This window comes from Rhea pennata, chromosome 17 (genome assembly GCF_028389875.1).
Source record: "Rhea pennata isolate bPtePen1 chromosome 17, bPtePen1.pri, whole genome shotgun sequence".
NCBI classification, from domain to species: domain Eukaryota; kingdom Metazoa; phylum Chordata; class Aves; order Rheiformes; family Rheidae; genus Rhea; species Rhea pennata.
This window is the reverse complement of record NC_084679.1, coordinates 9,384,982-9,410,168: the sequence shown is the minus strand read 5'-3', so window position 1 is coordinate 9,410,168 and position 25,187 is coordinate 9,384,982. Positions and strand designations below refer to the sequence as shown.

The following is a 25,187-nucleotide window of genomic DNA, read 5'->3' as shown; positions in this document are numbered from 1 at the left end:
CACAGGGCCCCTTACACCCGGCCGCGCGGGGCCAGGACCCCTGCGGGCTGCCCGTCCGGCGCCTGAGCGGCGGCGGCGGCGGCGGCGGCGACGCCGGGTCGGTGAGGGCGGCGGCGGTGGGGGAGGGGATCCCTGAGGAGAGGCGGCGCGCAGCGGGCTGCGGGGAGGGGAGGCGAGGCGAGGCGAGGCCTTTGCGGGGGGAAGAGGGTGGCTGCCCGGAGCTTTCGCCCTTACTCGGAGCCCTGTGCTTTCTCCCGCGGGAGCCGCGTGTCCGTGCCTCACGCACGTGGTGACAGTCGCGCCGCCTGCCCTGTCGCAGTCCCCTCCCACAGGTGCCGCCGAAGCAGCGCACGGACTAAAAAACGGCGGAGGAGGCGGCTTGAATCAAGCCTCCGGCTTCCCCATCCCTGTCAGCGCGCGGGTTGCGGCGACTAAGTCGTGCTCAGCATTGAGAAGTAGGGACGCCTGCCTGGCCGGAAGGAGCGGGAACGGCCAACCGAACCGGCGGGCCTGGCGCCGCGCCGCCCAGGGCCGCGGCAGACCCGCCTCGCCGCATCCTTCGCGGGCGGCGCCCCAGCACCCGCGCGGGCCGGCCCTCGGGAGCGCGGCTGCCTCGCTTCCCAGCCAAGCGTCGGCAGCGCTTCCCGTCCCTGTGCGCCGCGATAGCTAGCGATTAAGCGGGGGTGCTGCTGTCGGCCCACTCCCCATCGCAACTGTGAGAGCGCCTCAGTGCTTACAAGGTATTTCGGCAGCCAAAAGGCCTCAGACAAGGCGTTGGTCAAAATGATGCTGCAGGGAACAAGGACGTGGCTGCTGCTGTTTGCTGTGGCATAGCAGTAGTCCCACTTGCTGCTGCGTGTGAGTTATACGCTGTAAATGCCACCACAGCCAAATCTGAGTTTGGGACAAAGAACTAGCCCCTTCCTCTGGGTTGAAGGAGCCTTTAGGCGACAGGAAATGCTCTTAGGTAGCCATGATCCTGGCTCTGGAGCAAGGGCCTGGCTCACAAGGGGGCAGCATCTAACCATTTTGATTGAGAGACTGTCAACGTGGCGCGCAGTTGAGGAGAAGTGGCAGGAAAATAAAACGGATGAAAGAAAGTTTCGCAGAACGAACATCACCTCCTAAAATAGGTTGGACTAACTTTTTTTTTCAGTCATTGTTCATTAATGTTTGAAAATACCTGAAATGGTAATTACTTGCAATTTAGTAAATGGATTAAGAAGTCTTTCAGTATTGCTGTTGTGAAAAATAAAGCTGAATCTCTTTCTGCTGCATTTTGAAATCATGGCATGTTGCCTCCTGCAGCAGTAATCAATAAATCACTAGAAACACTCTTAGCTACTGCAACAGCAGTAGAAAGACCTGAGTTTAGAGCCCTGAGATCTAGAATTAAAAGAAACCTCAAGCATATTCAGATACTAATCAGTTACACTCTTCAGGTACTTGCTTCAAAGTTATTTTTGGCTGTTCAGTTAGTTGCTGCCCTGAATTGAATTAAGCAATGTTGAGCATGTGCTCTCCACCCAGCGTTCAGGTGAGATGCATAGTATCAAGGGTAAAATTAAATTTCTCCAAATACAAAACAAATATAAAACATTCTTTTTATATGAAGAAATGTTGCTGCAGCATTATGGTGTTTCACTATTAAGGAAAGGCTTTAAATATGGTACGTTTCTGATGGAAGAAATTCCTCTTAAATATTATCGACAGTGGCAATTTAGAAAAGAATTGCTGACAACTTTGGGGTAAGGCTTCTAAAGCGTTTACGGATAGGGTCTTGGACAAGTGCCCATCGTAACAGTCACATTGTAAGCTAGCATTCCTGATTGCTTTCATTATTTCAGAGCTCAGAGTCTAAGTGAACCACAGCCTGCACTGTGGTGATGAGCGTATAGCTTCTTCTAGATCTTCATCGCTTCCTGAATGTGTCAGCACACACTTTCACTTTTCTAGCTTGAATGTGAATCATTTACTTGGTATCCCAGTTAAGTCATCTGGGAAAGAGAATTATCCATAGTTGCTGCTGTGCAACTGGCAGACTGGGAAGCTGGGATGTCACCAGTCCTCTGCCTGTATCTCACAGATAATGATAAATCACTGTGGAATTACACAAATGAAGGCTTTCCCAACAGGGCCATTTTCTTCGAAAGAAAGTACAAAGTTAGTGTAACACCACCAGTTCTTGCACATTCTCACAAGCTTGGTCTTTGGGACCAAAAGAGACAACTATCAGAAAAGGGTATGTTTTTTTCCCCACAGTCACAACGTCAATCAGAGGGGTAGCCACTAACGTTTCCTGCAATGCTAAGCAAGTGTGTCTGTGCTATACTTGGAAAAATCTTTCACAGGGACCAGAATCAATGAGATTCTGGTAATCAAGTGTGGTTTCTAATATGTCTTTCGTTCATCTGTTATAACTTCTATTGTCTTATTTTACCTGTGTTGTAGTCAGCATTAAGCTAATCAGAATAAATGGAGTGATACATATTTTATCTATTTACCTATCTTATTTTTAAGAAAGCACACTTGAAGTCCTTTAGTGGCAGGTGCTTTCTGATATCAGAAAGCATTTATGTGGAACATTGTGTTTCTATAGTGAAAGAATTTTTCTTAGAAACTTGAGATGTAAAAAAAAAAAAAAAAAAAAAACTTATTGAAAGATAGTTAGCAGACTTAGCATAATAGTTCCACAGAACTTTGTCAGCTGTAGCTAGTCATATTTAAATAGAAAGTAATTTCATGTGTTAAGTGTGGCTTGGTTTATTTCCAGGTGGGATGTTTATTCAGTGTATACTGAAGAGTGCGATATTAAAAGGGGAAGGGAAACGCTGAAATTTAGATTTTGTTATGCACAAATCGTTCTGGATAACAGGTAGACTTTCTCATTTTGTATTCATTTTAAGGGTAACTTGAACCTCTCTTTCATATGGAAAAAAGAATTTATTTCACATTTATCAATGGATTATTTAAATTCTTCCTCATGAAGACAACCAGGACGAGACACTTTCTCTATCTAGTTCTTCAGAAAGTCTGACTGTTCAAGCACATTCTCTTTTCTTTCCTTTTTTTTTAAGCATAGTTTGCTTTATATTTAGTATTCCCAGATGGAGAGGTGTGTCACATAGACACCAGCTTTCAAACTCAACACATTTAGTTTTTTGGGGGAGGGGTGAAGGTGGGGCAGGAAATGGATTGTATCATAAGCTTTATTTATGGCATGACCTAAATAATCATTTGCATTAGTAGCAGTGTGCTGTACTGGATCACTGGTTGAACTAAGAGGTAGGACTATGGTTTCTTTCCATCTCTCCTGTGATTTCTTATACATTTTCTTTTGTTGTTGTTTTTCCTCTGCTGGTGTGTGGCAGATATCCTTAGCATTAAGGAAGAGGGAAAGGAAAAGCACTGGTGACACTGTGGAAGAAAGGCATGATGATTGTATGATAGGTAGTGAAGGTGAAAGTGAAAATAGTAATATAGTCCCTGACAATTGAGGAAGGATTTGAACCATATCCCAGAGCTACAAAATGGACAGAATAAGTGGCAGCAGGAGAGAGGTGATTGACTGTCTCTGGGCTTTTTTCAAAGAAAGGTAAAATCCTCTCACAATTCAAATGACTAAGTACATGGAAAGTATCCTAACATGAGGGCTGTAGTGACAACTGAGGACAGATGCCCAGGTCATGGGTGAAGAATGGAAGTATTTTTACCACTTTTATTTGAGGCTTCATGACTGAGAAGTTGTATAGCAAGAATTTTCCAGGATAAATTTTTCTTGGAAGTTGGGTTTTGCTTTACAGTGGCATGAAGGAACCTGTAGCTGTTGTTTACAATCAAATTCTGCTGTATTTGAAAATAGAAAAGCTTTCTGCATTTTGGGCCTCTTTCAGTGAGATTCTGCTTTTAAAAGCTTTGGCAAATCAATCTTTAGGAGAGTTAAAAGCCAAGTTGATAAGGGAAGAAAATGCTTAAATTTTGTTTTCGTCATTGCAGTGATGATCAGATAGATTACCATGAGAAGTCTACAGAGGCTGCAGCGTTTTGTTAAGATGGGGCAAATATTTTATCCCATTTGTTAGTAACTTTTCATTGAAAACTCTGAAAATTTTTCTAAACAACCATCAGTATTCAGAAGAAAACTAAGAAGCACACATATTGCATAATTACTCTAAATCAGGTAATAATATAAATTTAATTTTAAAATGTAATTCTAAATTCTCTGTTTATAACTTGTCCTTAACAATTAATTGATTCCAAATGATCAAGAAACAGCAGGAACAGATAAAGTTTTAAGTATCAAGTTCTTGATTTCATTCAAATGCGTCAGCATATATCTGAAAAGAAGTGTGTGGGGAAGATACAGAAATATGGTAGACTTAACTGAGCCTATTCAAAGTTTTCATAAGGAGTCATGAAGTCTTTGGAAGCAGGAAGCTTTTTCAATCTAAATGTTAACTTTTTAAGATGCACCATAAGCACAGCAGTCTAGCTACTTGTATTATCTGTTAAATTTTAGAGTATAATTTTGCTGGCCATTTTTCTTCTCTTTGAGCTGTTTCGTATTTTAGATCTATCTGGGTAGTTTCATACACGAGTGATACTTCCTCTCAAAATTCCTCTTTTGCATGTTTCTCAGCAAGAGAAATTAATTTGACAGTAGAAAACAGCAAATGTGCATAAAAGAAAATCCCTCCTGCAATTCAGAAAATGCAAGCTCCAAAGAATTCTTTTTCACTCAGTATTTCACATAATCTGTTGGGGGTTTGTGATAACGTGCTAGCTCTCTTGTCTCTCTTTGTCTAGGCTTTTAAAAAACGGGCTTTGGCAAGGGTTATTAGAAGGGAATGCCTGTTGTTATGCCAGGCATGGATTTACTGAGAGAGCTTTAGCACCTTACTGTGCAGAGCCAGTGGGGGTAGCAGTGCCACATTGCATCATGTGATTGCAGCTGTATAGCTCCATTTGAGACTGAGGTCTGTGTGCATGAACAAGTCTACTGAAGTCTGTGCACAGACTTGAACTTTGTCTATTGTCTGAGCAAGCCAGTTGTTCTGATTTGTTGCCATTAGCAAGATGCTATAGCCCAAGCTAAGACGTCCGGGGTCTGTATCTTCCCATAGACATGCCCTGTGAATGCAATATCCTAATGCTCTGCAAAAACCAAATCAATCTTTTAAGGCGTTGTTCCTATGCAAAAGTTGTATTATGCGATACATTTATGGCTTTCCCAGTTTTCTAACATGAATGTATTTATATCAGGATAAATTTAGACAAGGATAAAGCATGTGAATAGCAGTACAACTATTTGCTCTAGGCACTGTAGCAATATAACTATATTGGCCAAAATTTACCAAAAAACCTCCATACTTAGATAGATACTATCTTGTGCAAAAAGGTAAATTAAAGAAAGGCATAAGCCAAAATCTAACAGCCTGTCAAAGAAACTTCTCTTAGAGATAATTATACCATGATAATGCATTACAAAATTTCTGCTCTTTGCTGTCTGCTACTTGGAAGCACCATCTGGCCATTAGAACGCAGTTGGAGTACTAAGGTAGCTGAACCTATGGCTTTATCTGGTTTTGCAGTTAATTACCTTTTGTCACTTTTCCTTATGTAATGAAATATCTAAACAACAGAAGAAAGGGTTACTTTGCAGGCATGCACTTACCATACAAGTACACCGCTATGGGCAGGGAGAAACAAGTTTGCTCCTCCCATGCTCCTAGCCTGAAGAATATGATTCAGCTTTAATCTAGTCCTTTAGAAGTTTTGTCATGAGACACTGCTCAAACTGGTAAGTCTTAGCACTAATTTATGCTAAGCAGAATCTGGTCAGATAATGCTCACCAGTTCACAACTGGCTGTAGTTAACTGTGAGGATATCCGCAAAGAATAGTTGTACTCTTACAGAACAACATTAGTGTTGTTGTTAAAAAAGAATTAGCTTTACTATTTTAAATTCTTTTCCCCACAGCCAAGCTGTACAATAAATTCTCACTCAAAATTGATTGTGGGTGGCATCAGGGATCTTGTGGACACAACCTGTCATGCTTTCACAACTAGCTTTCAACCAGACAGGAAATTACTGTTGGTGAAGCTGGCGTACACCATTGCTTTTTTCATTCTTTGTTCTGCTTGATGTCTGGATTATAAGAAAATATTTGTTGAACTAAAGCTCTGTTAGACCTGTAAGGAATATTTCAAAGTGATTCTGTATTGACATTGGGTACTGTGCTATATTCCAGGGTCTTGGTTATGTTTTGTGTAAAGTTAAAAAAAAAAAACAAAAAAACACTTTGATCTTTACTTGTATCTACTTTCTACAGTTCTTTATTCATTTCATCCACTTCAAATTTTTATTCTTCTGATACCCTGAGGTAGCCTCTAATTCTTTCAAGGACCTTTTTTCTTCTTCCCTCTTATGACAAAAGCCTTTTTTCTGTCACTCAGTTCAACTGTTGCTATTTTTCATACAAGCCCTTTCTTCTCTGAATCCCGTAAAAAGTTTCTAGGCTAGAGGTTCAAACATTGACCAGGTCTGATTTTTTTAGTGAGAATGCAACAGAGACATACTGTCAGGTTATGTGTTTTGGGGCTTTTGAATTTTCTTCTGTGGTGTAATTTAATTGCAGCTTGATTATCCACAGAAACAAGATAGACAGTCCAAACAGCTCTATTAAAATAAGCTGCTTTTTTTTTTATCTCTGAACTGTTTTGTTGTACAAAATTTTTCTAACTAGAAGCTATAGAAATTCAAATACACCCATCATCATGTATTGATTGCACCTCCTTCTCTAGTTGCTGTTAAGCAATTTGCTATAGATACCTCCCTTCCCCTCCCTCCAGTAGCAATCTATATTTAATCCACATGCCTACATCTTTTTTCTGCGACTTCTGCACTGGCAGTAGCATGCCATATCTGAGCTGAAAAAAGAACTAAATCATTCCAAATTCATTCCTGGAGTTGCTTGATTGAATACAGTGCATTTACACTGAGCACAGATTTGGCTCATAGCTGACTTTGTCAGCATTCACTGTGCTGTAGCTAAGTAACAACATTGTTATTAAAAGACAGAAGAATAGCTTTCTTCAAGGTTGTTAGAACACTGAGCACCTTTAAGGAGAACAGGAATCTGTGAAAGGAGGAGTTGGGGAAAGGACACTGCTTCTTTTAGAGTCTGTGTAACAGAACTGGTAAGCTATTCCTGTGATGTGATCGAATGTGACTGAATACTGCAGGCTCTTGGACTCTTATTCTGTAAAATCCACATCAGAGCAGCTCAGGAAAAGACCGGAGGGAACAGCTTCTGCTGTACTGAGAAAGGTACATATTTCTATTTTCCTGTTTCTCAGACCTGACGTGTTTTATTATCTTCAGTAATGTCACTATTTTAGAGTGTTGAATATGAAGAAGCAGTGCTTGCCACATTTCTCACTGACACTCATTGTCAAGAAGCTAGTCTGTGGGCAGCTACAGCTTTCACAGAGAAAGAGTAGGACATATTTGCATGTAATGTATTTGTATTGTATTGTAAATCTTGACAGTGGAAAAAAGCAAGATAAGATGACCCTGACTAAACTGAAAAAGTAATTTATGACTGTAAGTATGCTGGAATTTGGTACTCATTTGTACTAAACGAACAAAAAACCAAAAGTGTTGAATGCAAGTTGAAGGTTTGGTTCAGTTGTATTTGACTATGAATAGCTGCTTGTATAAATGCATTGCTGCAGCTGTATTTTATGTGGGTTTTCGTTCTTACTTGGGAGTTCTGCTAGAGCAAAATATCTCTGAAGAAGCACAACAAAACCTAATACTTCTGCTGCTAGCCCTATTGCTGCTTCCATAGTATCTTTCTGATGTTCTGTATGGTCATCTTTTACTTTCTGTCTTTTAAAAATAAACTCGTATTTACCAGTACTATCAACTATACCTCAGACTAGTGAGCTCCATGAGTCGTCTTTGCTTCATCTCTGCACTTAAGCTTACTTTTTTGTGCTTAGCCAGCATTAGACTCCTCTAACAAAGCCCTCAGGTTCAGAGTATCATGCATTTGCACAAGATCACAATATTTAAGTAAGTGCAACAAAAAAAATCACCTGATTTGCAGCTTTAGTTTGCAGCAGAGGGAAAAGGGCTTAACCAAATTTACACTGCAAACAATTTACTTGTGTCAGTCAAATTTAGCAGTATTTTCTTCAGCAGCCTGGAGCTGGGATCAAGTTTATCTCTGCCAGTCCCACACTATTGTCTTTCAGCATTCCTTCAGGCTCGCTGAAATTAGAACTGACCAGGAATTTTCTGAAAAAACATAATTTTGGCAGCAGTCTTTGAAACCAGATGTTAATGTGTGAGGCCATACCAGTTTTAATGAAACTGTGTTCAGGAGGGATTTCTCAAGAAGCAGCTTCTAGCTAAAACAAAGAGAGACCTTGTGCCCACTCCAGCCATTTTTCTGGGGAGAGCATTCACTCAAAATCTGAGAGCAAGATCTGAGGCCCTGCTCAGTGTCTGTCTGAACGCCTCTTTCCAGAGGAGAGCTTTAGTTACCTGCTGTGCTGTAGTGAATCTCACCTTGCCAGGCTTTTTAGAGGTGTTTGTTTTCAGAGAAATAAGGCTTCATTTCAGTAGGGATTTACTTCCACAGATCCTTCAGTGGATGTCTTCACTATTAGTCTTCAGTCATGCAGCCTCCCTGGCCTGTAGAGCAGTTTGTTCGTAGCAGAAGGCTGTTCCAGGAGAAAGACGGATTTACACTAGATTAGCTGGTAGCCTTGACAGCGAGGCAGGACAACACAGTGTGGATTTGGGACACTGTGGATCCAATCCTTGACCTGTGTGATATAAAGAGAGAAAATGAAATAGATCTGTCACAGGTGATTATGCTGAGGACAGCTAGCTATATTGGAAGAGTTTAAGGAGATATCTTTTTCAGTCCTTTCTCCTTACCTCCACTGGGGGGGGGGGGGGATGGAAAGGTAGGGGGGAAGAGGGGAAGAATCATTCAGACAGAGCTATTTCACTTTGTGGAAAGCACGACAATCTCAGAAGATATTTTCCTGGTGTGCTGTCAGGGCATAGCACTCACTACATTCAGCAGTCCACTGCCTCCCAGGTGGGATTCATATGGCTCAGCTGAGCTATGCCAACCGCAAGCTCAGAACAGTAGTACAAGCACATCTACAGTTCCAGAGTGAGAATAAGGACTGTTAGAAACAAATGTTTTCTAGGGTCACCTGAACAGATCTTATTCCTGAAAAACTTGTCATTACTCAAGGGACAGTAAAGTACGTTTCTTATTCTTGTACAATACTTTCATGCCAAACTCTGGCTTTAATCCTGCAGTGTGTTTGTTAGGCCAGTCTGGATCTGAACTCTAAAGACCCTCATGGATCTGCTTGTTGGATTGAGAAGAGGCCTGTCTGTGAGGCCAGCTTCTTCTAAACCTTAGTCTATTTTATGGGGCACATAACTACTATATAAACTTCTTCCTTTGGGTAACAGCACTGAATGCCATTTAGACAATAGCTACTACAAAGAGAGTTTTAAGTACGTAACATATAATTATCCTAATTGAAATTTCTCTGGGGGAAGTGAAGTTAAACACCCTTATGAAGCTTAGTTGATGGAATTCCCTAGAAGATAATAGACACTCTTCTGTTCTATTCATTCACTGAAAAAACCCTTCTGTTTGTTTCATGTCAACCTGGGAAGAGGAAAGTGAAAAGACAAAAGGACTAGGGAAAAAAAAGAATAAATGAAATCAGCAGAACTTTGCATTTATGGAGGTCTGAAATTTTAGTAGTCATGGTAATGAAGCTGACTTGTAGTTCTTTGAGAAACCCTGAAAAGTGGGAAATTGAGATGTGCAAGAAATACTTAGTGAAAAATTATATAAAGTCTGTTCAGTTTGTTTTCATGATGTCAGTGCAAAATCTGAATCTCAAAAGACCAAACTAAGTTTCCACTGAAATTCAAGCTATTCACATTTGGCAATATGCTGATTATTCACTGTGTTGCACTCATTTGAAAATATATAAACCATAATGAAAGAATACAAGGTAAAAAAAAAAAAAACTTTACAAGTCCTAAAATATGAAGGTATTGAGTTGCATTGCTTACAACAATAGGATACAGTGTGTTTGGAAAAAGTTAATCTAGACTTTCTGACTAAAATATTCTGCCTTTTTTGCTCTGGAAAAAGATAGAGAAAAACAAAATACCAGAAAACAGAGATTGCCTCAGTGAAGAGAACGTAGGACAAGGAGTCAGAAATTCCAGTCTCGATCATGGCATGATACAGATCTACTCTGGCCTAGTGCAGAATAACAGATTTAAAAAAAATATGTGTAGAAAAGCGCTAACTCTTCTGCATTGTTTTAGCAATGCTTTCTGTGTTCTTCAGATTGTCAGATACTTAAAGGCACAATTTCAGCATAAGCAATTAAAAAGTTCAAACAACCTCTTCAACATCTTTTAATTTAGGGCCTATCCCTCCTTCTCTTGCATGGGCAAATGTATATGGGTGGTGGTGATGGAGTTAATCTGTTAATTTTTATGGCTTTTGTAGAAAATCTGTAGAAATTTGTTTTCATTATTACATTCTTCTCTCTGGACATTTAGTGTTTCAGCAATAAGTTCAGGCCTTGTTTTCCTCAGGCTCTCTGCTATAGCAGTCCATTTCTATTACTATCAATACCATTAGGCTGATAGAGAGATTCTTCTGTGAAAAAGGCTGAATGGTACAAATTTACCAAGCACTCCCCATTCACCAGGTTATGTGAGCTAATAAAGTCTAAATTAGATTTGAAACCCTTTAGCATCAGAATGCTATAGTACTGTCTGAATGCTTGGAGACTTGTAATAAACTCTTGAACAAACCAACCAGCACTTGGCAGTTAGATTAAATGCATGAAAAAATATAGCAAGATTGGATGTAACGTCGGCTTTCCTCCAAGGCCTGATTTATCAGCAAGTAGAAATTACTTAAGGAAAGCATTTGAAGCACTGTTTGTTTCCACATTTTTCCTGTTGTTCATGAAGTCAAGAATATTTATGTCACGTTGGCATTTGCTACGTGAGTATCCTAAAATAGATCTCTAGTTAATACTAATAAAATCACTTTGTCCTTCCTCAAGTGTCATCCATATACCCATGCCGGGGACTTTTCCAGGATTAATTTAGTTTCAGAACACCTTGAAAATTACAGAAGTCATAATAACATAAACTTACTCTTGTAGCAACAGAGATGTAGGTTAGACAGCTCACCCAAGGTCAGACAAAATTGCTGAAATGAGAGACTGAAACCTAAATCCCCTGACTCAACATTACAAAGTTCACTCTTATTCTAGTCCTGAGAAATGGCTAATGAAGAATATCTAGGATACACATTGTCTCTGTAGAGACATTTTTTTTTGTGATAATGTCTACAACTTCATTTTCAGTACAAAGTAAAGCAGTATCAGCGTATCCAAGCTGAAATCGTCACGAGAGACTCTGTAAGTAGGCTTATTCAGATTCTCTTTGATTAGAGAAAAAAAGAATTATCCAATAATGTTCAGCCTCCCAAGTACTTTAATAACTGTCAACTCTCATTCTTGTATCAGTAAGACATGAAATCTTGTTAATTATTCATAATATAATGAATCAAGCTTCAGAATAGTTAAATAATCATGTTTAGTACTTGTTTAATCACCTAAGTGCCAAAACCACTAAGGCATTTGTCCTTATTGAACATCAAAGTATTTAAACCTGTTTACTTTCAGAAAATACTAGTTTTTAGCAGAGAGAGGTTGTTTTGGAAGGCAATAGAGAAACAGTAGCAATCACTGGTTTAGATTAGATCCCCATACACCTTCCTGTAATACTGTTATGAAGACTTCATACAGTTTTTATGAAACATTGAAAAAAATCTCACATTGAATTTCATCTGGTTATTTGGAGTTACCTTAAAAATTGTTAGAACCAATTGGTCAAATTATTACCAATTGGTCTACTTCTGTTTTTTTTTATTTTAGGGAATTCCAAGACCAAATGTTTTTTCACCGAAGAATTCACCAAAATGACTGATAAATAGCATTACTAAAAGGTCCTTACAGTAACCTTTGGGGAAGTGGCAGGAGTCACTTGTACAAGAATAAAGAACAAGGATGTGTCTTTTTTGTGCTGAATCACAAGGGCATTATTAATGTGTTTTTAGAAAAATTGTAGACTATATAACAGTTTGGGGTGGGAATTCTCTAACTTTGTAGCTGTTGCCATAGTGACAGATGCCTAAGTCTGAACCAGTCTCTTCAGGCTTTAAAAGCCATTGAAATGACCTAGGTATTCTATGTTCAAGAGTAAGTGAGCTGGAGCAGCAGATTCCCACAACTGTGTTTGCCTCTTCCTTTGAAAGTGTATTTTTAAATCTCTGTAAACTGAAACAGAGGTACGCTCACTTAAATGCTAATTTTTTTAAGATTTCATCAGGGGAAAAATGCTGAATTTCATTATTGAGTCATGATTTGGTCTTATGAAATCTGACAAAATAAGTAGGGTTAGATGCATAAGAAAATAACCCAGTGCTTTAGGAAGACTTTACAGTAGCTTGACTGGTTTGGGCATGAAATTTTACTATGTTTTCTTTTAAATTGTCTTCTTGAAAACAGATTTAGTGATTAGTGTTATTCATCCCTTTCTATGATGTTATCCTTCCAGTTTTCTGTTTATTCCCTTGCTCCAATTTACATTTTCCTACTGTTTTCCACTTCAAATTTTAGCTTTCAAAGAGAAGGATTGCTTTATCAAGGTGCTTCTAACAAATGGAAGAGGTCAGGTTGCAGTGCTAATATGTATTTAGAATCTGAAAACAAGCATTGAATAGTAAGCGTGACTGCCTTGTAATAAGTGGCTATGAGAAACTTGTCTATGTGCAAGTTCAGTTTTACGGTATATTTAATGAATCTCATGAAACCACATTAAAGCTAAAATTACAATTGCATTTTTCTAAAGCTGTCATAACATGACTGTCTCTTATGTAGTGGTAGTTTTAAATTGGTTGAATTATGTGTTTAATTTTCGCATCAAATATTTGCCTGCTAAGAATATGAAAACTATTACCTATTTGGGTACAGATTGTTTCTCTCTGGGTACATGACCACTACCAATTAATCTTGCTTTTGACAAACTGTTTTTACAATCTAGTGCTATCACTAAATTTATTTTCACATCCAAGAAGACAGAAATTGTTTTGAGATTAAAAGAGGGACAAACTTGGAAAGAGAAACTGTGTTTTTTAAAAAAGAAGAAGAAATAATACAAGTCTATTTTGTTCCTTTTAAAACCTCTCTGCTCTTGTAACTGTTTTTTAGGATGATTGCCTGTCAAAGGAACACTGTTAGGAACAACCTGTATTGCGAGTTTACCAAGGTGCTGGCGTGCTGTACAGCAGTAAAACCCCTGATAATTTAAACATAATCTTCAACATAGCAAAAACAAGTGAGCTCATCTAGGAATGGAACAAAAGCAAAATGTATCACATAGGTTCTTGCTACCAGTGACCAAATTTTAACTCCAGGGACCTATGGAGGCAGGTGAGCCTGCTTCCATATTATATATAGGAATCAGATGTGCAAGGATCTAACTGAAGCACTGTAAGAAATACATCCTCTAAGCACTTGAACACAGGAATGGCCAAATTGAATTGTTTCCATGCTTAGTTCCAAGACCATCTCCAAAACATGGCATTTCTTTTCTTCTTGACAAGTATCTGTTAGATAGAATATTTACACAAACCAGTGCTAAGAGCCACTCCCCAGTTTGGCTCCAGTATGACAAGAAGAGATATGTGTTTTGCCTACAAAGGGTGTTCCTGGGTGCATTTGAAGCAACAAGACCAATTACTTGTAGCGTGAGATCCAGAATTTGTTTCCCAGATATCCCAGCAAAGCCAGCAGCTGTTGACCTTCCAGATAAGCTGAAAGGGCTGGCTGTTTACACAGGTTTTCGCTTAAGGGATGGCTAGAAGGGTTGGAAGGCTGTGGCTATATGGCTCAGAAGCATTTCTTTAAGCCTTTTTGTCAAGCTATGTATTTCTTGGCATCAGGGGATTTCATATTGTAGTACTTGCAATGAGAGCCAACTGTAGGCCAACAGTAGCCAGAATACAATCTGTGCCTTTGAAAAAGCTAGTTCGTGTTCATCTAAAACAAGGTGTTTTGCTCCATACCATGAAGTGCGCTCTGCTGTAACTGCAAAATTGTCAAAGGATACTGTTGTTCAGGTAAGGATGAGGCTGATGTATTTCAAGTTGTTCAAATCAGCTGAAGTTACTAAACTAATCAGCGCTGGAAAATTATACAATGGAAAACTGGTAACGTGCTCTTTATGCTAGGAAGCAATATGAAAATTGAAGGAACAGGTTTTTACATCCAAACAAATCCTTTTTGTTGAGATACAAAACCAGCTTTTCATAGTCTTATTCCTGTCAGAAAAAAAAAGTATTAGCATTTCTGCAGGATAGAGACTTGGGCTGAGTTGATAAGGTTCAGTGGAAAGTAGCTATAAAGATTAATCTACAGATGCTGTCTCTCCTTGTTTTGAAAAAGCTCACCAAGTAGTCCTAGATCTATATTCAGCAATAAAGGAAGAAAACTGTTCCTTAAAAATTTGCAACCTAGTTCATCCTGCAGCTAAGATCTATTCTTCTTGCTGTCTGCAGATCTTTGAAGGACAGCCTCAAATACAATGGCAAGATATCCTAGTTCCAAAGCAACAGTCTATATCAGCTGTGCTCACAGGATGCTGAAATATCTAGTGTAACTGGGAAATTATTTCTGGCAATACTATGAAGTGAATTAGAATGACAGTAAATCTGTAGCTCTAAAAGTACCTGAGTATAATGGGACTGCTACCCAGCAAGTCACTGGTACGTGTGGGTCATGCAGCTCAGGAAGGTTAGATGTTTGTTGACACCAGTAAACGGTTTCTGCAGTCCATCCATTCATTTGCAGTTCAGAATAATTATCAACTCTCCACTATGTCAATAATAAGCCCTGAGAGCCAAGTGACATCAACTAGAAAAATATTTTTCTATTAAACCAATGACATTTTCATAGTCCAAACCAAGCCCCCAGCTGTCAGGTGATTTGGAGCAACTTTATGCAGAGGGCCTGAAAAGAGCAGAAACTCCATCTAGGAAAGCCCAGGATACTGATGACTTGTCAGCAGAACCACTAGTGCATGGAAGGGAAGGAGCAAAACCAACATTCAGACATTCACAATCTTACTGAGGCACAGAGGAAGCTTCTTACTGCCTAGGAAACAAAATTCAGAAAATCCAAGAAGCAAAATTTTCATATGCTAATTATACCAGTGAACTCTGAAAGGAAGCGTCTGTCAGGTCACTCTCTGCAAGAAAAAAACATTAGAAAGGTAAGTATTAACTTTGATAAAAGACTATTTCTTCTAACTTCAAATAGTTAAGGGCTCCAAACAAATTATACTTGCTGTGCTACTATGGTAAGTGGATGGGTGAACAAACGTCAGCTCCACTGTAGGCTGAACATGTCCCCATGGCAACGCAGTCATCTTCTGAACTCAAAGGGTGCTCTGCAGGATGATGCAAAATTTAAAGCACTGGGATACGTTTTTCTCTGGTACATGTGTAACGTGTACCAGGTCACTCTACAGAATGGAGGTCTGACCACCCTTAACATTTAGGATTTGCCTGGGGAGCTTTTGGGGAAAACAAACTAAAAAGCATGCACGAACAGGTAGGAAGAGATCTCCAGGGATATTTGGTTAATCATATGGCCCCTTTGCTTTTGGTCTCTGGCAATTTAGACAGAACTTTTGAGGATCTTCTTGTAGTTCCTGTTGCAGCAATAGTTCTGCTGAACTTCAAGTAGGTGGAACATTAGCACAATCACAGGAAACTGTTCACCATTTTTAGCAAGCTGGAAGATAGAAGACTTAACAGGAAGAACAGAGACTGCCAGAAGTTGAGTATCATGTTCTTTAATAATTTAAAAACCAGTGCAACTCGCCATACTGGCTCTATTCAAGGCAGTGTTCTATGGTTAAGAAGTAGCTTCTGAATCCTTTAGACTTGTATTCAAGTGCCAGATTAAATTTCAAGACTAAATGAACCTTGCATTCGTTCATGTTACCAGTAACAAGACTGCATTCCAACCCTTTCTCCCTGCCTAACATGCTGCTATCAGCCCCTGCTTGTGGGAGGCAGTTGGAAAAGTAGAGTTGTTACAAGCTACATCATCAAAAATGAGATATGTTTTGTGTTGTACAAGAGGCGCTTAGCCGGAGCCTCAAGCAAGTCAAAACCCTTAGTTTTGCACTCTCTCAAATGCTAAATCAAATCTTAACTTTTCAGAATCCTTTCTTATCAGGTCTTTCATACTGTGACTCCTGTGTGGAAATAAGAGCACCTTCCTGTATACTGTCTTGTTTGCAATCCATCAGAGTAACTGGCTTTGACAGGATTTATTGCTTGAGCTGTACAGGGTGACATGCATCCCATCTGGTGAGCTTTATGTTCAGATACCCTGAACTCACAGAGATGGACAGATATGCACATACATCCAGTACCTGTGTTGCACACACATGGGAGCCTGCAGCTATGACACTGAATTTCAGGGGAAAAGTAGGCACAATCCCATCAGATAATTGGAGCCTGCCCATCAGAGAAAAATAACGTGCTCTTCTCTTTGAACTCTTGAATTTCTTGAGCTTGGGCATTTCTCTCATTCAGGAATTTAGCTTTGCATTTTTATAACCAGTGATAAAACATCCCTCCCATTTTCTGTAAGCTATGCCATCTGTGTAACTGCTGCAGGTTCTGGAAGGTGGAGGGCAGCTTGAGTCCTACTGAACCATCCAGCCTCTGTTTCTCTGCAGAGCCTGCTGCATGGGCAGAGGCTAAGGAGGTTTGCATGCAAAGTTTGCTATTCTCTTGCCAAGGCTAGCTCAGAAATTTCCTAGTGCTCAAAGATTAGAGTGGGGTCACATGCAGAGTCTAATTATTTAAGATTTTAAATAATTTAAAAAATGGTTAGAACAGGTTTGATGCTCATTAAGAGCCTCCTTGTGCAGTGGCATGTTTGGAACCAGGGCTGAGCAGCTGTGTGGGGGAAGGGATTGGAGCATTAAGTAAAGCCACTTGTTGACTGCCTGTATGTAGAATTTGCTTCTAAAGGGAGTGCCACAGAGCACTATCCATCACTGAGTGTCAGAGAATCATTTTCAGCTATTCTGTACGGTGTTGTAATTAAACTTAATGTGTTCCTGCTCACGATGGTTCATTGTGTGTTATTCAGCTTAATATCTGCACAAAAAATAGCACTCTCCTGTGCCACCTTAACCTTGGGCTGTTTTTTCTTTTTCCTTCCAGATGCTGGAGAACTCTTCAGTCCTTTTGTTCATTGTATTCGTGCTGCTTTTCCTTCTGCTGCTCTTTGTTGTACTCATCAGGACAAACGGCACTGCTGCCCTTATCTGGAATGAAATCCTGGAGAAAGTAACCAATTTCATCATGAATCAGAGCAAAGAACAGAGGATTTTAAATTTTGTGCTGCAGAATGCAGTCCGAGGGGATCCCTGTAGTGTTGTGGATACTATAGATAAGTACTGCTCCCAGAAAGAGTGGGCCATGAATGTGGGCAATGAAAAAGGTAATTGCATCATGATATCTTGAAATATCATTTGAGAGTAGTACAGTACAGGACACATTACTGAATTCACACGACCACTGCTGTCTACTAAAAAAAAGACCCACAGCAGCCTTGCGGTCAGCAAAATAATTCTGTAGACAATAACGCATGCTTGTGCAGATGTCTTTGAGAATGGGTCTGCAGTGAGACTGAGAATTCATGGGACTAAATCTCTTTTTGTGTATGCTGTGTACACTCCAACTGTGTAAGCAAAGGGTGACAAGTCCTGGGAAACTCTAGAGCTCCATTGTACCTCAGTTCCTACACAAGGGTGGCTTTGAGGCATAATTCATTATGTGAAGCACTTTCAGATTTTCAGTTGAAAGATGCTATATAAAAAAAAGTGAAGTATTTTAAACCACATGAATTTTATATCTGCAAACATGTTAAATGTACTTTTGAAAGGAGAGATCCCACCCATGTAATACACAGAAGCAGCTATCAGACTCTGCTGAGTAGCTGCTGCCACTTAGCAAGTAAATCATATTGTTTTCATCTCCTAAAACAAATTATATGTTGACAAAACATTATTTTCTTAGATGCAGAGAAGTCTTTTCATAGTTTTAAGATGCAGTCTTTTCATAAAAGTGTAATGCAAAATGTTAATATATTCCCTTGGGAATTAAATACAAAAGCTTTTCTTACAGTATACTTTCTGATGGAAAATTGTTAGAGGAATTTGCTTAGTCTAGGATTAACATAGCTAATGAAACACAACTGTAAGTATTGTAGTAAAAATGCTCCTATGTCGTGGGTACATTTTGTGAATCCAGCTCCTCTGCATACCATGCTAGGGTGTTTAGGGCAATAGAACAGTAGACAGTGGCCAGGTAGGAATTGTTAAATTTAGGTCATTTGGGTTATATTCCTAAAAGCTTGGCTCTACTTTTGCTCTGACAAGATGACGTTTCTTCAGATGAACTGTAGAAATTTAATACATCTTTAATTCCTAAGATTTCCAGAGTGACCACAGTCTCAAATGCAAGTGGTAGCACATCATACTATTCTTAAACAAATGAGCCATAAGAAAAAAAAAATCACATAATAAAATGTATATATGTGCTTAGAAAATAGATGGGTCAGAAAAATATCCCTTCAAATATCTTTTAAGATTAGGTATCTAGTGTCTATTCATACAAGTAAGAGAGGGAACAGTTTTCTGACAACAAAATCTTTCTCCTGTCTTCTGGATATAGTAGGCTGTCACCTCATTTTGGGAATATTTTTGTTGTTGTTGTTAACAATTGACTAATGTTTTCCATCTCATGAATTTATTTAGTGAATCCAAATACTTTGCAACTTTCTAACTATTTTTTTCCCTCTTGGTAAACAACTGTTAAGAATGAAAAGTTTTACATCAAATTACTGCAAGTAGTATTTGCAACAAATTATGAGCACTCAAAATTCAGGAGTTTTATATTTCACAAATACAGTCAGCTTTTGCAACAAGTTCTTGGAAACAAAACACTACATTTTTCCATTTTAACACTAAAAATGTTTCAGTTAACTCAAGCATTTCCTCACTCAAATATTTATATTGTGAAACTAGGATTTTTCTAGTTGAAAAATCTGCATTTTGCATGTTGGGATGTCCATGATCAAATTGATCACAGACAGTTTGCAAAGGAAACAGTATATAATTTGACATCAACCCTTAAATTTTGAATATCCTGAGCAACTGACCACTTGAACTTTGTTTCTCTTCGCTGACTTAGCCTTCTGTAAATGAACGGTTCATTTTTGTCAAAAGTTAACCCATTTTCATTTTATTCAGGTTTAATTCTAGACAAGATAGTGGAGGAGATCAAACCTTCAACTGTTCTGGAGCTGGGAACATACTGCGGTTACTCAGCAGTTAGGATTGCTCGGCTGTTGAAGGCTGGTGTTTGTTTCTTCACTGTGGAATTCAACCCAGAATTTGCTGCTATAGCTAGACAGGTGATCGAGTTTGCTGGAGTACAAGATAAGGTAAATACCATTTGTCTGTGGTTGGCATAAAAAAATGATACATGGAAAATAGGAATATATCCAAAGAAACTGTTATGATAGGTTTAAAATTATTATTCTACTTATCAAGCAAGTGCAACATCAGAAATGCTTGGGAGCAAGCTGAGTTTAACAGACAGGCTTGATAGCAGGGAAAACTGGTGAAGTTATAAGGTCTCCATGCAGAAAACCAAGATCATTCATTCTTTTGCATAAACACTGTAAGTGAGCAAAATGAATTAACAGCAGTCAGGGACCCAAGTATAATTCAGACCCAAGGGGGGTTAGGGTAGAGTTTTGGGTTTGTCAAGACTGGAGGGTGGAACCCCTCAAGACACAGATATTTCCAGTCTATAATCCCTCTCAGCCAAAGGCAGACATCCACAGCAGGTCAGAGGATTCATGCCCAAGAAGTGCCTCTCTGTTCACCAGACAATCTGAACTTGCTCCAACATAAATATATAAAAACAGGAAATGAATGCAGTGGCAGTAAGATCTTCTAATGCATTTCTTAACTTCTCAAAGAGAACTTGAAGCATCTCAAGTGACATCTCAAATTGCATTTCCCTCCTCTGAGTTAGTCTCCTGATCAGCTATGGAGTCATAAACCGGTCATTTCCTTACCACTTCTTTCATCCAGCCACAGTATATGATACTTGCTTAACAAATCAGCATGTAGCAGCTTCTTTCAGTTGAACAGTGCTTATACCAATAAACCTCTGAGGCAAATGTAATAGCCTTGTTCCTGCCTCCTTCATCTACTGGCCATATTAATCTCACATACTGTAGCCTCTAGCTTTGTTCTAAACCAACCTGTTCTCTGCCTCTGCTGCTTCCTGTTGGGCTACAAGATTCAACTGAGATGCAGTGAAAATGCCAAACTAACACAAGTAGTGTTTTCAACAGTAGATTCCCTTGTTGCCCATAGAGATTCACTTGATCCAATAGAAAGAAGGTCATAGATTTTTTTTTTCTTTTTTAATATCATAGCATGGAGAAAAAATATTTTGAAACATAACTGAGTCGATTTGTTAAAACAAGTCCACATGATCTAACTCTCACAAATAACTCAGCTATATACTGAGATTATACTGACCTGTACCTGGCCACAACTTAAGAGCAGCTAGAGGCATGTGCTTTTTCTTAATGGTCCACAATTCATCAGATGGATTTGCATTACAGGTAAACATCCTTGAAGGTCCTTCAGAGGAAATTATCCCTCAGCTGAAGAAAAAATATGAAGTGGATACTTTGGATTTTGTCTTTCTTGATCACTGGAAAGACAGATATTCACCAGACACCATTCTGCTTCAGGTGAGATTTCACAATTACAGCCCTAAAAATAAAGTAGCATATGCCCAGATGTCTATGAGGCCTGTATTCTTTATGAAGAGCCTCATCCTGTAAAATGAAAAATGGCAGTTAAGATAGTAACCTTATGAGAAAGGATCCCAAGCCTTTCTCGGGGACAACTGCCTATGGTACATAGCTCAGAACTTTGTAAATACTGGTGAACCTCTTTTTCCTGAACAAATGAGTCTGCAGTAGAAATCCCATCTGGAGGAGTGCAGTGTCTGGTACTTGATCTCTTTGAAGGGAGTTCTCTACATTGTTACTAACCAAAGGCCATACTAGGGACCTGCATATTTGCTGCTCTAATTTCCTGAGTACCAACTCCTCCACTTCTGCCTGGGGCTGTGCTGTCAGCAGAGATTCTTGATGAAATACTATTTTAGTAGCATAGCTGGATATCATCTTTCTAGGAGGCTTTACTCCCCCTAATTAATTGGCTGTAACAGAACCTCTAAAAGAGTGCAGAGTGTCCCAGTCAGGCACTTGCGAGAGAAGTGCTGTCCAACTCTATCTCCAGCACTGAATGAAGAAAGATTCCGCTCATTTCTTCCTAACCCCCCTTAGATTCCTGTTATCTATACAAAATGAGTTGGCTGTAACAGCAGTAGGCAATGGTAGATAGTATTAAAAATGAGATAACTGTGCATTAGAGCACTTCTGGATGGGAAGATAATTTCAAGTGTTAAAAAGTAAAAATTCAAAACATCTGTATCTATAAACATAGGACACAGAGATACTCTCCTAGTTTGGGAATTACAGGCTGATAAAACTTTCTAAAACTGCCTATTTGGCTGGAAGGGCCATTTTCAATTATTTTCTTTACAATAAACACACTTTTTTTTAGGCTGCCTCTTACATTCAGAACAGCAACTACATCCTTACCCTGTTTGAGCACTACAAACACTTATGTTCTCATCCAAGTTCTCCTGTTTTTTAATTTCACCCCTGTCCAGACAGCTGTTTGAAAATGGGAGAATTTGCTTGGGATTATGAGCAACCAGCACTGAATTTACATACCAGTAGCTACAGAAAATGACCCTTTCCCCCAATTAGTTTGTATCCAGAGAATGTTTTCTTTTGAACTGGCTGTGTAATGATAACTGAGCTCTTTCTACTGGGAAGAGCTAGCACATCCCTATCAGGGCTGAACCTTCACAATACATCTAAAGCAAACAGGTAAGAGACAGTTTAGTTCCATCTTAGTGGAATAGTCTGATGCAAATGTGGCATAAAGTTGCTTTGCTTAAAAACACCTTGTGAATTTCAGAGGAGAAAGATGAAGATCCCCACATTTTCTCAGATATCAAAAACCCTCTTTCTAATTCATATTTGTGTGTATTTCATTCCTCTTCATGCAGCTCTATAGAGAGCCTGGCACAAAGAGCATTGGAAGTCCTGATGACTGGTGAGAAATGCAGCATATTGTCACTCACAGGCTTCTAATCTGCACAATAGAAACAGACCGGAGGATATTTGCCATGTCTCTAAAATCACTTCTACTGTGCTGACTGGTGTTCAGTCACCAGAGGCAAGAGCAGTAAGCTAAATAGCCTCTGCAGCGCACTCATCAACAGGAATGCTCTAATACACTGGTAGTGACAAAAACTACAGCATGTTTCAGCTTCAGCTGCTGCCTGTAGCCAGAAGATAACAACCAGCCTGATTAAGTACAGGCATTCTGTTCTAAAATAGACGATGAGCTCAGATAAGCAACTTCTACAAGACAAAAATACCAGCAAAAATTACGCTTGTAGGTTTACTGAGGATAAGCATTGAACTTCAAGTGAATATTGCAAGTTAATTATGCCCTGTGGAAATTTGTAAGATTGATCTTCCTTGCACGCAAACCATACTGCATGCCCTGCTGCTGAACAAAGTAGCAGAAGGTTGGGCAAGAAGAGAGGAGAAACAGCTCAGAAAATCTGTTTGCTTTTTTCCTGATTTTGGGGATTGACTGGAATTGACCAAAGCAGTCTAGTACCTGCTAATCTTTTAGGTGGCCTTAACAGCTATTACAACATTTTAATGCCATATAAAAGGAGAGCTTCAACCCCTAGGCATGAAAGCCAGAACAGAACTATCCTACTAACCACTTTGACATAGCTGGAAACAAAATAAGCTGCTAACTGCATACATGCACTGCACTTGATTTGTTATTTCAAAAACTGAATTACCCAACAGCTTATCAGCATCACTAATGCTCTTCCAATTACATTAGCAGAAAAAGTCAGTGTAGGAAATACAGCCGCTGAAGATTGGATAGAAAGTTGTTCAGCTTCTCCCTTCTGTTTCCTACCCTCCAAACCCATAGTACAATGTGTTTTTGGATGCAGGCTCTTAAGTATGACATGGCTAACACAAAAGAGTACGAAATTCAAATTCATATCCACTTAATAATCACCATGAAGCAATTTCTCTTCTTTCTAGGAATGCAACTTGCTGAGAAAGGGCTCAGTTCTTCTGGCTGACAATGTCATCTGCCCAGGAGCTCCAGAATTCCTTAACTATGTCCGCAACAGTCCTCATTTTCAATGCAGTAACTACCCCGCTCATCTGGAATACATGGGAGTGCAGGATGCTATGGAAAAGGCTGTGTTTTCAGGATGAAGAGAGTCATTAATACTCAACTTCTGTTTCAAATTATGTAAATGCAGCTGCACAGATTAACCTGTCCATGCTTTAAATTTTGCTTTTTGTATTTTGGAGCTTTTAATTAAAGCACGCTCTAATTGAGGTCATTTTAGGCCAAATGGAAATCAAGATCTAGAGTGTGTGATTAGAGTAACTGCTCAAAGACCTATTTCTATTGTTTCACATGGTTCTACAAACAAAGGTGGTGTACATTGCCTTGCCTAACACATCACTGAATATGAGTCTGTTACTCTAAGCTCAAACCCAAGCAACCTCTGTTTGGTGTGGGAATGGGGTGGAAAAAAATCACTGCAAGTTCTGAAAACTTGGGTCCAAAGCTAAACTGACTAATCATTCTCAAGAGTAAAAAAGCATCCATGTTGGAGGAAAAGAGCATTTCAGGTGCATTGATTTTGCTAAATTACTAGCATGCCACTTCATGCAGTGAAGGCTCCTATAGTGATACCACGTATGTTTTTGCAAAGTTACTACAAGAGTTAATCATCTCTATGATGAAGAAAAGGACATGTGCTGAACGATGACAGACTCATACAATGATGAGAAAATAAAACAGAATTTTGCAGAAGGCAATGCAAACAAGATTATTAACCTGCACATGCAGAGGCTTGGAAAACTGAAGAATTAAGTGCATTAAAATAAACACAGTAACAGGCAAAGGGATTAAGTTCTTTTTAAGAGAATACCATAATTACATAAAACTACTGAAACCTTGAGATCATTGTATTTAGTAACCTCCTTATTACACTCTATATACATACCACATACTTTTTAGGGGCATGCTTTCTCTAGACAAAGCACTGTGCAGAACTAAGGCATTGTATAATAACAGCAGAGAGACTGGGTCTTCCCAGGTGGCTGCTGCACACTTGGTTAACCTGAGTGTTGTAGCTGAGCACTCTGTAAATAGCAAGTGTAATCACAGTGAAGGTACAAAGCCAAATCTGTAGCTCTGACTAACCTGAACAAGGCAACAATCCACTGGCATTTTGTGGCATGTCCTGTCATCTTTATATAATGAGGCAGTGGTCACATTTATAAATAAAAAGAACAGTAAAAGCAGGCACATGACTTCCTTTGTTACTGATGAATTCTGCACAGCACTTGAGATTTCCAGCCATGAAACAGCCACAGAAAGACCCAATAGTTGAAAAATAGAGTGAAAATTGGGGATTTCTATTATGGATTCTTACAGACCTGTTATAAGCCAATTCCTTTTATACTCCTTTACTGAAGTCTTATTTATCCTGGCCAGGGTACTACAGAAAATAGAGGATACCAGTAATAAGCATTGTAGAGAATTTCTGCCCAGAATAAAAGGAAATTAGAACAAGCTAAGGTGACATGGACAGTTCAGGAATGCACCAAGCAAACACAATGACCCAGCCAGTTTGTAAAGCTGGCATTTCACAGGGAATATGAGCATATAAGAATGCAAAATTACCGGAGTTTTTTTAACAATTTAAACTCTGTCACAGCTGGGAAAA

At 39.2% G+C, this 25,187-nt stretch overlaps 1 protein-coding gene across 7 annotated transcripts; it reads left to right on the top strand.

Annotated features, from left to right (window-relative positions):
* The first annotated feature begins 11 nt into the window (after nucleotides 1-11).
* COMT (catechol-O-methyltransferase) lies at nucleotides 12-23,811 on the top strand. Of its 7 annotated transcripts, XM_062590588.1 has the most exons (6): nucleotides 12-97; nucleotides 17,394-17,673; nucleotides 19,487-19,680; nucleotides 20,881-21,012; nucleotides 22,410-22,456; nucleotides 23,479-23,579. In XM_062590588.1, exons 2-6 carry the CDS (start codon nucleotides 17,394-17,396, stop codon nucleotides 23,492-23,494), a joined length of 669 nt encoding a protein of 222 aa, XP_062446572.1. In that variant the 5' UTR covers nucleotides 12-97; the 3' UTR covers nucleotides 23,495-23,579. The 7 variants fall into 7 exon arrangements, with proteins under 7 accessions (XP_062446572.1, XP_062446565.1, XP_062446569.1 ...); XM_062590581.1 differs by lacking the exon at nucleotides 22,410-22,456 and having other exon boundaries at nucleotides 14-97; nucleotides 23,479-23,811; XM_062590585.1 differs by lacking the exons at nucleotides 12-97; nucleotides 22,410-22,456 and adding an exon at nucleotides 1,111-1,133 and having other exon boundaries at nucleotides 23,479-23,811.
* Nucleotides 23,812-25,187: the final 1,376 nt, after the last annotated feature.